The sequence below is a fragment of the Saccostrea echinata genome, unplaced genomic scaffold (assembly GCF_033153115.1).
Source record: "Saccostrea echinata isolate AGI-Se365-2 ecotype Australia unplaced genomic scaffold, CSIRO_AGI_Sech_v1 ptg000012l, whole genome shotgun sequence".
Classification (NCBI taxonomy): Eukaryota; Metazoa; Mollusca; class Bivalvia; order Ostreida; family Ostreidae; genus Saccostrea; species Saccostrea echinata.
In genome coordinates, this window is record NW_026889761.1 from 6,526,023 (window position 1) to 6,539,491 (window position 13,469).

Sequence of the window (13,469 nt, forward strand, 5' to 3'; positions counted from 1 at the left end):
AATTCTTCTTTGCACATAAGTATAAAGCAAATAAAAATGTAATTAGTAATTAGTACATAGATATGATGAGGTGCCTCCTCCAAAATTGTGAAAATTCGTGGCCCCTGGGTCAGGAGTTCTGGAGTTTGGGTGGTGCTCTATTATGATCGTTTATGTTGTTTTTTTACTTTCTTAAAGAGAAATTATTCCCCTTTTCGTATTCAAGAAATGATATGATATGGTAATTAATTACTGTAAATAATGTAACTGATAGGTAAATTGAAAAAAAAAGAACTTTTAATGTATAATATCGATTTTCTGAATTGTAAATAGTAAATACATTGGAATCAAAGCTTTAGAAACTTCTTATTTTACTTCCTTGCTCCAAAATCTTTTCAGGTCACTCAGCCCGAAGAGATACAAAAAGTACTTTCAAATTCATATTTTTTAATTTGTCAGGTAACGTTAGACTTGTAAATAATATATGAATAAAATGAAACAAATTACCTTACATTAAATATCATTTTAAGACCAATTAAGAGAGACAAATTGTAAGCTGAAACAAAAACTCAAATTTTCATAAATATAAGATGTACAACAGAACAATTTTATTTAAAGTCGGATTTTCAAACAAATAACATAAGTTCTGTAGAGCTTTTGACCGACATGAAGGGCACATCTGTATACCCCCGGCCTTTACCATGTTCCTTTAGTCTGGCTTTCCTGTCACTCTTGAAGATAAGGGGAACTAGGACGGTCTGTAACCACCCCCCCCCCTTTATAAGAATGGACTTTTGCTTTAAATTTAGTATGGAATTTTCAATCTTAGGTTGGTTGGTCCCCCAATTTTTGTTGCGGTATACTTGAACTTTACGTTATACTTGGCTGAAAATGAAATCCTTAGTTCCCACGATACCCATAGGCTTTAATAGTTTGGACAATTTCAGTTTAGGTTTTGTTTTGTTTGTTTATTTTTTATTATTACATGTATATGTATTATTATTTTTTTTTATGCCTGACCCCCCCCCCCCTTCCTTTGATTTTAATGATTTATTGATTTATTCATTTATTTATTTTGAGATATGTTTAAATCTTTCCCTTTCGAGGTCCTCCATGGTTTGTTCTCTTATTAGAGTTATCTCCCGTGTGCCGTTTGCTATCAGCGATTTACTGCACGACGTATGATGGACAAGTTAGACGTTCAGGAGAACGTCCATGCATCGCTTACCCCCATCGTCACTGACGCCGTGTTGGTCCGCGGAGATTACACGTATTATCACTACGGTTGTGACGGCGTAGATGACAGGGTTAGTAATTTATAAAACTGTGCCGATTTTCCCGTATTGTCCCAAGTCGGAGAGGTTCACTACAGGTAAAATTTCATGATAAATATTGCTTGTACTTGTTAATAATTTCCTCATAGTGAACTGACTGACAAGCATCTTAACAGTGCAGTTAATGTTAAAAGTAATATAATATGTCTCAATAATGAATATTAAAATAAAATTAAATGTATCCTTATTAATTTTCAACTCACATGCATGGATAATGCACGTACATTATACATGTTCAGTTTGTCGAGAGTATTAAAAAAATAGATCAGTAGGAATTGTACAAATTTTAAATTTAGGCAATTCCAAGTTTTTTCTCTGTTTAGCGTCCACCCATCTTTCAAAAACATACCTACCTATTCTCAAAAAAACACACAAGCCAAAAAATAAAAACAAAGACTTTAAAAGTCAAACAAATTACATTGTCAAAGGATACAATTTCATTAAGATTTTTTTCTTATAGAAAGATTTATTCTTTTGCAAAAATAAGGTATAAATTGCTTAAAATATATTGATACGACATATTGTAGACAGATATGTAGAAAAATTGACAGAATTCAAGATTTCGACCAGAATAATCAATTTCAGGACTCCTGATTTTGTTTTTTTGTTTTTTTGATATGGGGTGTCAAAAACCAAGGCGCACGCGGACGCTACACATATTAAAAACTTGGAATGGCCATCAGTACATCCAAATGCACATTTATTTACACCATTCTTGGTCGTAAGAATTTAAAAGGGTGGGAGGGAGGCGTGCCTCCTCCCAATGCTGATGTATAGTATATACTATAGAAAACGTAGCCACTTTATGCTTTTTTCCCCTCAATAATAAGGTGTGATGAGGTTTTTATCTTGAAGTCTTTTTTTTCACCTTGGTATGATATTCTTTTCACGATGAAGTCTCAGTTTTGATGTCTTTGTATAATTTCTACATGATTTTTAAACACGCAGCAGATTTGGAATTTTATTTTTGTGTATTTCTGAAATTCTATAACAGATTATTTATTTTTCTCTAGGGATGGGGTTGTGGGTATCGCACACTTCAGACAATGTGTTCCTGGATTAAAAAGCAGAGAGGAGAGAGCATGCGTGAAGTTCCATCACTAAGGCAAATTCAAGATGCATTGGTTGCTATGGACGACAAGCCAGAATCATTTGCTGGTTCCAAAAACTGGATTGGAAGCTTTGAAATATGTATTTGCATTGATTATTTTTATGAGGTAAACTATATTTTTTTTTTATTACACGAGAACTAAAGAATCAAAATGAGCTTTCTGATCAAAGTTTGTCGTCTCTTATTGGTTGACTTTTTTGGGCTCCTTCCGAAGAACCATGGGCGATACCACAAGAGAGAGAGAGTTCAAGTTTATTCAAGGACAGACCACGAGTAGTAGAATTCGATATATGGTAAAAATGGAAGAGTCACGTAAAAACTACTTTTTTCAGAAAAGACAAAACCTTAATTGAAGAAATCTTCCTATACTGTGATGATTAAAATTTTTAGTCCCCTACCGGTGAAACCGGAGGGGACGATAGGTTTCCTCTGAGTCTGTCCGTCCGTCTGTCTGTCTAGCTGTTCCCCTGTCTGTCTGTCAGTCTGTCCCACTTGGTTTTCCGCACTTTTCTTCTAAATGCTTGCAGATATTGAGCTGATTTTTATTATATGAGTGTATCTTGATGAGTTACAGATCAAGTTTGCATTTCGTTCCGCTTCATTGATTTCTGACGGAATTACGACCTTTTCAATTTTTGCAGGGTTTTCCGCATTTTTTTTTTCTAAACGCTTGCAGATATTGAGCTGATTTTTGGTATGTGACTTAACCTTGATGAGTTATAGATTAAGCATGCATTTCGTTCCGCTTCATTGATTTCTGACGGAATTATAGCATTTTCAATTTTTAACGGGAACCAGATTACACCTGCCGGTAGGAGACTAGTATTGCTAATGCAATACTCTCAGAATGCTTGTTTATCTTGGTTCCCAGGGCTAGGGTGCATATTGGGCCGTGTCACAAAGGGATACCTAAGTTTTACACCTGAATAAACAGGGAAAAAGTCTCTAAAGTTTATTATCCTCTCACTAGGATAAATGACTTTTATTCAGTTACTAAATTGTCGTGTTAAATTTTGCCCCGCAAGATATGTTGAAATTCTTTGCATTTTAAATATACACTATATTTCTTTTGTAAAATCAATAGCATTAAAGAGAATTTTATATGAGTGATTAGACTGCTGATAAACCTCACGTCATCAAGACAAGAAGTCTCTCTCCTATTTATAACTTGTCTCCTGTTCATCTGCATTTTAAACGTATATAATGATAAAAAGAACGCTAGTTTCTCCATGTGATCATAATAATATACATAGTACATTTAACCATATTCAAAAATTTTATTTTAAGGTTCCGTGTAGGTTAATTCACGTAACCTCTGGAGAAAAACTTATGGAATATCTACCAGATCTTCAGAAGCACTTCCAGGAGATGGGCTCTGTTATCATGATGGGTAAAGTTTTCACTCTTTATCAGTTACTTAAGGTTAAGCTTGAGGTTCATTAACCCTCTGATAAGGGAGATAATTCTTACTGTGATAAAATGACTATTATTTTTTTTGTAAATTGTCAAGTCCAAAGCTCATTTCTGTCAAATCTCGCTCAATGAGATATGCTGTAATTGTATTCATTTTAAAGTTTTAATTATTTTTCTTTTGAAAAATCATTAAAATTAAAGCAAAATTTTATATGAGTGAACAGAGGGAGGTTGCACCTTAAATTGGACCCTTTTTTACCAAAGGGAATTTGCACAAAAAAATATTTGTGAAATGAATTCCAAATAAATAAATAGAGAAATGCATCATTATACTGATAACTCTGGCCCTTTGTTATACACGTTATACAGTATATTGTTTTACAGGTGGGGATACGGACAATGCTTCCAAAGGAATAGTAGGAGTCTCCATGGAAAAGAAATCCCTGCTTGTTATAGTTAGTATCTCGGTAATCTGTAAGATTAATTATTGTCTTAATCAAAATGATTAAAGACAGGTTTGTATTTTTATCAAGTTTTAGTTAATATTAAAATAAATACATTCAACAAAAATCAAATTGAAATCATGATTCAAAAATAATTCACCAAATCTGCACAAAACTTTATGAAACCTTTGATTTATATGTAATTGATATTTATAATATTGTATATTTAACTGTTTACTCATTGAGGGATATATTCAGTAACTGTTTGGTCTTTTTATAGGATCCTCATTTCTACGGGAGTTTTACGTCTGTAACAGAACTCTATGACAAAGACATGGTGTCATGGCGGCCATTAGACTCATTTCTTCACCACTCCTTTTATAACTTTTGTTTACCTCAGCTTAAAGCAAAATAATATCTTATTGTATTTATTGTCTCAATTTTCTCAAATTGAAGAAGAACTAGGAATTTATAGGAAGATGAAAACGGAAAGCAATATGTTTTGATGGAGGAGTCAACGGCATATTGTTCGAATGGAGGCTTTGTTAACACCCATAAACTTCAACACGAAGACCTGGTTTTCCGCCGTTATGCCACGTGAGAGGAACAAACCGGATGAACCTCGCACTGATTCTGCGCGGAAGGTAGTGCTTGATTACGGTGTCATAAGTACTGCTCCCAAAGAATTCCTAAAAAAAAAATACACGTCCTATTTTATAATGAGACTTCTACACATAAATTTCTATACTAGTATATCTATAATTTACTATATATTCAATTTCACTAAATAATTTTTAACACTAGTGAAAATTGAAAAAGGACCAAATATCATCATATTTTTTAAGATTGTTTTGAAACAAGGACTTCAATAACATAATATATGATGTATTAGACTAAAGCTGTTTGAACTTTCTTTAAATGAAAGTTTTTACCTTTTGAGACCCATTACTCCCGATGACGTCATGAAAGTTGTTTCCGTCTGTGCTATACTGGAGTTTGTAGGACAGAGTGTAGTAGGTTGAGGAGCGATACCCTTGTGTTGCTACGGAGTAGACAGCACGAACTTGTCCCAGGTCAACCTAATCATACAAAGAGTTTACGGGGCTTTGTGAATGATTGCAGCTGTGAAATAATTGAATGAAATAGTTTTAATTTGATCCTACCGACTACTAGATACAGCGTCTCAGACTACAGAACACTGACAGTTATAATCGTGCCATTCACATATGTGAAATTACATTCTTACGGGTATATAAAACTTATAGAAAAGTTATACAGGCTGAACAGTTTTATTTAAAGTTGATGTGCAACACTGGTGCCCCCGTATCAAAGCTCACGACCAACATTAAATTTTTCCAAAAGTAGATCAAACTCCAAGGTTATTGTTATGATGTCAAAATGAAATATGAAAGCACAAGCATCAACCGTTCAAAGTTATGGTCAAAGTTAAAGTTTTTGCGGACAATCTGACGGATCAAAAACTACATTTTATATGCCGCTGAATCTCCGATTACGTGGGCATAAGAAATTTTATTTTGCTATTCAGTATATATATAATTTATATATCATCATGATCATTATGAACCTGTAGCCATGAGTTGGATGTCTCTCCGATCCATCCGTCTCTACTGTGAAGTCGACCATTAGAGGCGAAGTGGTTGGAGAATGTGTAGTGCGCTGACATTTGGGCGTCAGGGATTGTCTTTTTGGAATAGTCTACACCAAAGGCATTTGTATCACAGCCTAAGCAAACAATTTAATTAATCATGCATACTTGTAATTGCTTTGTGGTACCTGTATCCAATTCACTTTGTTTAAATAATTTTCTTTTTTACATACGTAGTTCACAGCGTTGGCCTCCATAATCTTCTGAGCATGCGCACATGTAATTTCCAAAGTCATCTGAGCATGTGCCACCATTTTGACATGGATTGCTGCTGCACTGATCTTTCTCTGCAAAATATATTTGTACCTGTTTTGGTGATTCTTTTATTTAAGGTTAATAAGTAGATTACTTTTTTTAAATAAATATCTTTAAAAAAGTCAAAAACTAAACCTCTGATATCGATAGAGAATGTTCCGTCCGCGTATTTTCCATGGCGATCAGTGGCACGAATTCCGAATGTGTATGACGCATCTATATCCGGTGCTGTGCCACTGATGACACCTGTGCTAGAATTCAAAGATGTTCCGGGTGGAAGATGACCGGAAATGACTTTATATTGTATGTTACCACCATCTGGATCCTATAATGATGAATTCCGATTTAAGAGAAACCAGTGTCTGATCTTTTTTTCTGAACATAGGGTCTATATCTACATTGTATATCCGACTCTGAGTGATTAAAACTAAACATTACTGAGGTATATGAAGCCCCCATGTTTACTGTCGAAACAATTCATCAATGAATTATCGGAGGAAAAAATTTGACCAAAGAGACAAAATAATACTTATCAAACCAAATGAATATATGGTAAAATATTCCTTTTTTATAATTTATTTTGTACTTCTTAATTTTTTTAATTAAGTTTTACAAGTTCTGAAATGCTTTATTAGTTACCACAGCCTCCACCGACACGGCTATTTTTGTCCCGGAAGTAAACGCTCCCAGTGACCCATGGACCGATTGTTTCGTCCATATCGGGGGAAGACTTTTAACTTTCTGAAAATATTTTACAATTTTTTATCAGGAAAAGGCCCAAGATGTATGAAAAATAAACTATTTTTTTTACAGTAAAAAGTTTGTTTCGAAAAGTATTTATAGCCATATGCATTAAATACTATCCTATAAGAGGAAATAATGAATTATATACAGTATACATTAACGTACCTCGATAAATTTTCTGAGATCTGTCCCACCAATGATCACGGTTCCTCCAGACCCTGGTTTTAAAATAACATTACCACCCACTCCAGCCTGTCGATAAAAGTAAATTGAAAAAATACAACTTGGGGAATTATTGATTCTAAATTCCTGCACGACCACTACTAACCTCAAAAGTTAGATCTCCGCCGGGCTCTGCTGACACATTAACGTTAGGATAGTCAATCTGGAAGAAGCTGAAAATGCCACATAACCGATGGAATTTTTGCAAATGAAAGAAATAGCAAATGATTTGTTTTTCTAGTCATGAAAATGTTAAAAAAAAAAATAAGAATCGGTAATAAGCTTAAAACAAAGAACAAGAAAACAACAATGACAACAGCGAGGGACAAAAATAAACTAAAATACCTTCTACCATATTAAACATCTGAGTTGCCCGACAACAATTAACAAAATTTAAAAAGAAAAAAAAAACTTTCAAAGCAGCTATTTCTAAATTTATATGTATATATATGTTATGTTTACCTTCCATGAGCGATCCCAGGAAGAATAACTATTAAGAATATAAAATAATGCATCATAACTTTAGCTATCGATGTAGTGAGTTGATTAAAATGGGAAACACGTTAGAAAACTACTTCCTTGGCAATAGTCAAATCCCTATATTTACAAAATAATTAATCATTCTATTTATTTTATTAATTACCTTAACGATATCCCTTTAACCCCAATGTCTTTGTTTCTAGAAACCTAAAATTTTACCCCACGCCTTTATTTCTTTTGCATGACCTTGAGAGAATCTTGTACTTTCAAGGTTATGAAAATGGCTTCTAGACTCGTTCCTGTTGTACTTTTCATAAGTAGAATTTTCTGTGACGATGGGTTTGTAAATTTCTTATATATGTTACAAAATTTTCAGATAAGACAAACCCTTAATGCAATATCTTTGATTACAAATTTAAAATAATATTCTATTTTCTGCAGTGTATTGGACATAGAATATCCAAGTCTCTCTATTCATGCACCTGCCGATGGAGACATTATTTTACAGGTAAGATGTGACCCCAAAAAAAAACTGTTTTCTTTAGCTCAGAAAAAAATAACTTCTCAATATATATATCTTTAAATTAAGCACAGTTTTAAACGGTTGAATAACAGTGTAGGTATGGTATTAACATTTATGGAGACTGATGAAACGTTCTCTCTTTTTAAAAAGTGTTCTCTCCTCTAACTCACCGTTGAAGACACTTTTTGGTTAAACTTAAAGTTTGAATTCTACAGGAAATTGTTTTATTTAATCAAAAAAGAAAGGGCAATTGATTGTATTATTAATGAAAAACACGACATCGAAGCAATTCTGTCATTGTCTTTATAGTTATACAGTTGTTAAGTGAATAGAAGAATGTCATTAATAAAAAGAGAAATACCCCAAAAGAGTATAATTATTTTCTTTGTATTTTCATTTCTGCAGTCTGGTTACGACCTTAAAGATGTATACATCAAACCAGGCCCAAGGGGATCCGTAATATTTGAAAACCAAGACATTTTGAAAATCATAGAGGTATCACTGATCCAGCCTGTTAAATATATTGGTATCCTAAATAGTTTATTAAATCAGGTAGATGAATAGTGTATATATTTATTTACATCTTGTTACAAAGGTAGCAAAAAGCTTGCCTCCAGTTTGGTCAAAGCATGCGCACATGGGTTTCTTTGGAACATTTACTGGTGAGCAAAGAATAAACATCAAACTAGATGCCAAAGTAAGTCTTCTGTAAATTCCAGGCTATAATTAATTTCATTTCATACTTCATTAATTTTTCCTTTAATGAATAAATATATATTCAAACTCGCAAAGTATCGATTGAGACAATTGTTATACTTCTAATTTCTTAAATAGGACCCCGAAGGTACAAATCTCCATTTCATGATAGTATCTGGTGACCTACCGGAAGGAGTTAGCCTAAACAACGTTACGGGTCACATAGAAGGAGTAATTCCGGATGTGGAAGAAATTTTCAAATTTGCAGTTCGTGCTGTTGATGAACATGGGAAATATGCTGACGCAATCTTTAAAATGGAAACTGTTGGTATAGTTTTTTATCATCTATAAAAATAACGATGAACGATTTATTTCATAGATGACACGTAATTTAATTCTTTCCCACAAAAAAATATTATTTTAGTGAAGGACCATTGTCAAACAAATCCCTGCTTGCATGGCGGATCATGTACAGACACTAAAGGTTGGTTCAACTGTACATGTAAAAGTGGATATGGAGGTCCCAGATGTGAGTTCTGTAAGTAAATGTTGTATATAAAACCTTGTTTTACAATCAGTTCTCTTCCTATAACCTGTAGAAATTCCATAACATGACAACTTTTTCAATGACTTGAGTGTATTTTTACAACCTGCATACATACATACGACACAATGTGTATAAAAGGAGGCCATACGAAACTTTTTTTTTTTAAATATACTTTGCATATATTACAAATAAATCACATTATCAATATGTTTTTTTTTTCTTTTTTTTTTTACATTTCAGTTCTATAATTTCTTTACAGCTTGTGCCTCTCAAGCCTTGGGTGTAAGTGACAGAAACAAGGTACCAGATGCTCAGATGTCCGGATACCTTACCTACAGCTCTTACTTGGAATCGAATGGACGATATCACGCTTCTGGGTATGGATGGGTGGGATCAAACAGCAACTCGTGGTTACAGGTGGATCTAGGTAATCACACATTCATGAGGTGTATATCCGAGTGCAGAAATAGTAAACAATCATCGGAGACACTAAGGCAATACATCCTTTTGTCAAAAATTATATCAATTCTGTACCATTTCTCTAATATATATTATGCATGAAGTTAGGAAATAACCATACTTGATAAAACATCCAAAAAAAAAAAAAAAATCCAAGTATTCTGAAACAAGTTTACTAGATAATCCGCCTTTTAATGATTAGTTCTGTACAAAACACAATTGCTGCCTCCTCCGTTTCCCCGGACAACTACGTGTAACATGTTATGAACTGAACTAAATAAAACGTTATTTGAATGATCGGGAAAAAATACCCAGCCTATTTTTTTTTTAATCTAAGACACGCTAGTCAGTTAATATGAACATAATACATAATATATAAATATAAACTGGGTATTGAGTATCGTAATTAATTTCGAAAGGTAACCTGACTAAAGTGTATGCAGTAAGGAATCAGGGCTACAGTTCCACGTACTACAGCCGTGGGTACACTCTCTCTGTCAGCACAGACGGCACTTCATTCCTATCCGTAAACAACACTAATGGAGGAATACATGTAAGCAGTACTATATCTTATTATGCAGAACTTAGCTATTTGTTCCTAGCTACATGTAGTAACTGAAACTATTAAAAAATCGCGACTATCTAGTATTACTGGCAATTGTATGAGGTGTTTATAATCACTCTGAATATCATCTACTGTTGTTTTCTTTCAGACGTTTTATGCCTCCACAGGAACTTACCAGTACTCACTTCCGGTTCCTATAGATGCGCGATTTGTTCGATTTCATCCAACTTCATATCACAATAAACCACAACTAAAAGTAGAACTGTATGGATGTCATTATCAGTGACATAGGATAGGGGATGATTGAGCTCTTTGAAGATTATTACATTGTTTCAAATTTGTTTGGAATTAAAATGATTTATTGAAAGAACTTTTTTCATTTGTTTAATTTTTTGGAATTTATGTAGGCGAATTTAGTTTATCACTTCGAAAATACACTTGTAATACCGGTAACTGAAGCACAGTTTGTCTTTGAAGACATGTTCATGTACACAACTTAAATGAGAAAAATGAAAGTTAATTTGATTTAGTAACCATTAATGATAAAAAAAAAAATCTAACGTCTAATAACATAAGAAAACAGTTTTGAATTACCTTACTTCTTTTAATTACTGAATTTTTTTTCGCGAGAACTTTGTTTTAGCCTAAGAACGAGACCATCATTCGCAAAAATTTGTTGTGGTGTATATTTGTATTATGGATCATCAAAAGTTTGTGTAATTTTACGACAATGCAAATTTTGTTTCGCCTATAATTACCAAATAACCAACTCGCGAAAATAAGGTGTAGCGAAAAGAAATTGATCTACAGTTATGCATACAATGATAATCGTAACATTAATTAATGGTTGCAAAATCAATCATTTTGCTATTAATAGAGGCTCGTTATAATATTCTGAATCATAAACCTCAGAACCTTAACATAGATCTTTGTTTTAGTTCAGACTATAGAACAATTCAATTTCCCATATCATTTCATGTGAGGTACATCTAAGACTTTCATGCTTGGTTTATGTCATCAGGCTTTTATAAACACACACACCCTCACACACACACACACAACTACAACAACAAACAAAAAACAACAACCCCCCCCCCCCAAAAAAAAAAAAAAACAAAACAAAAAACAAAAAAAAACTAGATGCTGTCATGAGACAGTAATACCCGCACTAAGGTGTTTGCCTCTAAATGCACACTCCTTCATATTGGGCTTACCAAGGAAAAAGTCCAAATAATTCTATAATTTACACAGTACATGTATTCGTCAAATCGAGCATAAAATGCTCAGGTGACCATGTGACCCATGAACCTCTTATACGCATTTCATATACTTAATTCATTACCAGTCTGAAATAACAGAATTTAATTAATGATGTAAATTAGGTTTTGATAAAAGGGGGGGAATATAAATTTTTGGCCCATAATTGGAACTTTTTAAATTTATTTTCTCAACAACAAATAATATTATTTTAGTACAAAGCGTTTTTGATGAATTTATCAACATGTGCAAACTTTTTTTAGTATTTGATTAGGCAAAAACCTCCTTGAAAAGCCATACCCAATCAATTTTGTCCCCCCCCCCCCCCAACACACACACACAATTTGCCTGTTTTTGGAAATAGGCCTAGATGGCAAAGTTATGTTAAAACATCGTTTGTTATGATAATTTAAAATTTGTTCCTGTACTGTACATGTATGTGAACACCTTTTTGAAAATTTCTACATCACATTGGGCTTGCGTCACCCTACCAGTACTAGTACTAGTTTTACCATTATCATTTTTAGATTGCACATGCCATGTGACATGGTGCAGTGTTACATGTATATCAGTGGAAATTAATTCATTTTGTGTTTTAATTGGATTATATTTCATGAAGTTGACAGGACCTATGACAGTCGGTAAGTACAAGTTTAAGTATAGATTGGGGTAAAATAAACCGAAATGCAAATGGTTAGGTTAAAGATTAAAAAGGATCAAAGATCATCGGCAATCTCCCATGCAGAGTTGTCGTTCGTTTCTCTCTGACACTGAATGTATGAGCCGATGGTAGAGAGTGGATCATCGGATGCCACAATAGACGAATTTCACATTCTGAAGAGTTATCTCCCGTTGTCGACATTACATTCAGTTACAGGCACAGATCCGGGAATTTTTTTCCGGGGAGGGGGGGGGGGGTCCACACCTCGGTCCAAAAAAATTCCAGCCCAGAATTTCCTGAGGAGCAAAAAAAAAAAAAAACAAACAAACAAACGAACAAAATAAAAACAATGATGGTGGGGTCCATGTTTTTAAAGGGGGAGGGCATCCAAAGTCATTTTTTATTTGCTTCTGTAAATCAGTATATAGTCCTTTTTAAATAACTCTGCAAATTCCAGGGGGGGGGGGGGGTCCAATCTCCCTAGCCGCTCCCTGTCCCTGAAATGACAAATGATCATGTGACTCCTAAATAGTAGAAAACTTTTCCATTTGACTATACATAATTTTGTTTCTTGTGTTATTATGTTATGTACATCTAATGGTTTAAGGTTATGAACCCCTGGAGGTCATCCCCACTCTCTTAATGAACTGGAAATGTTCATAATATGACTACATCAAATTAAATAAAAGTGCATCAATGATAAGATTACTTGACATTTCATTCATGAATTTGGGTCAACCCATGTACCCTCCTAGAATTAGGAATGAAAATCATTCAAAGAGATGGACCATTAAACTATTTGTATATATTCACATTTTTTTTATGTCAAACCAAAGTATTAGACTAGTTAGCATACATGAACAAACAGGGGTCTGGGAAGGGGAAGGGGCAAGGGGAAGGAGTTATCTCTTTATGTCTTAATTGTTGAAAATTCCTAAAATGAATGTTAACCTCAAATCCGACTTGTACGTCTTCATTATTTTTAAGTGGTGGTGTCTCCGTATGAGTGAAAAATTCCCAAGAGGGACATTTAACGACAAACAAACATTAATGACTTAAAAAACACAATATACATGTACATCAACAGATATACTTCTGATCATATCTCTAGTTC

General features: G+C 33.7%; 1 protein-coding gene across 1 annotated transcript; it reads left to right on the forward strand.

Annotated features, from left to right (window-relative positions):
* Window positions 1-1,163: 1,163 nt before the first annotated feature.
* On the forward strand, window positions 1,164-10,740 carry LOC133185731 (uncharacterized). The gene is made up of 12 exons (XM_061321030.1): window positions 1,164-1,286; window positions 2,327-2,530; window positions 3,712-3,829; window positions 4,183-4,292; window positions 4,561-4,617; window positions 8,576-8,665; window positions 8,766-8,867; window positions 9,005-9,194; window positions 9,291-9,404; window positions 9,673-9,840; window positions 10,292-10,425; window positions 10,586-10,740. Exons 1-12 carry the CDS (start codon window positions 1,164-1,166, stop codon window positions 10,721-10,723), a joined length of 1,548 nt encoding a protein of 515 aa, XP_061177014.1. The 3' UTR covers window positions 10,724-10,740.
* Window positions 10,741-13,469: the final 2,729 nt, after the last annotated feature.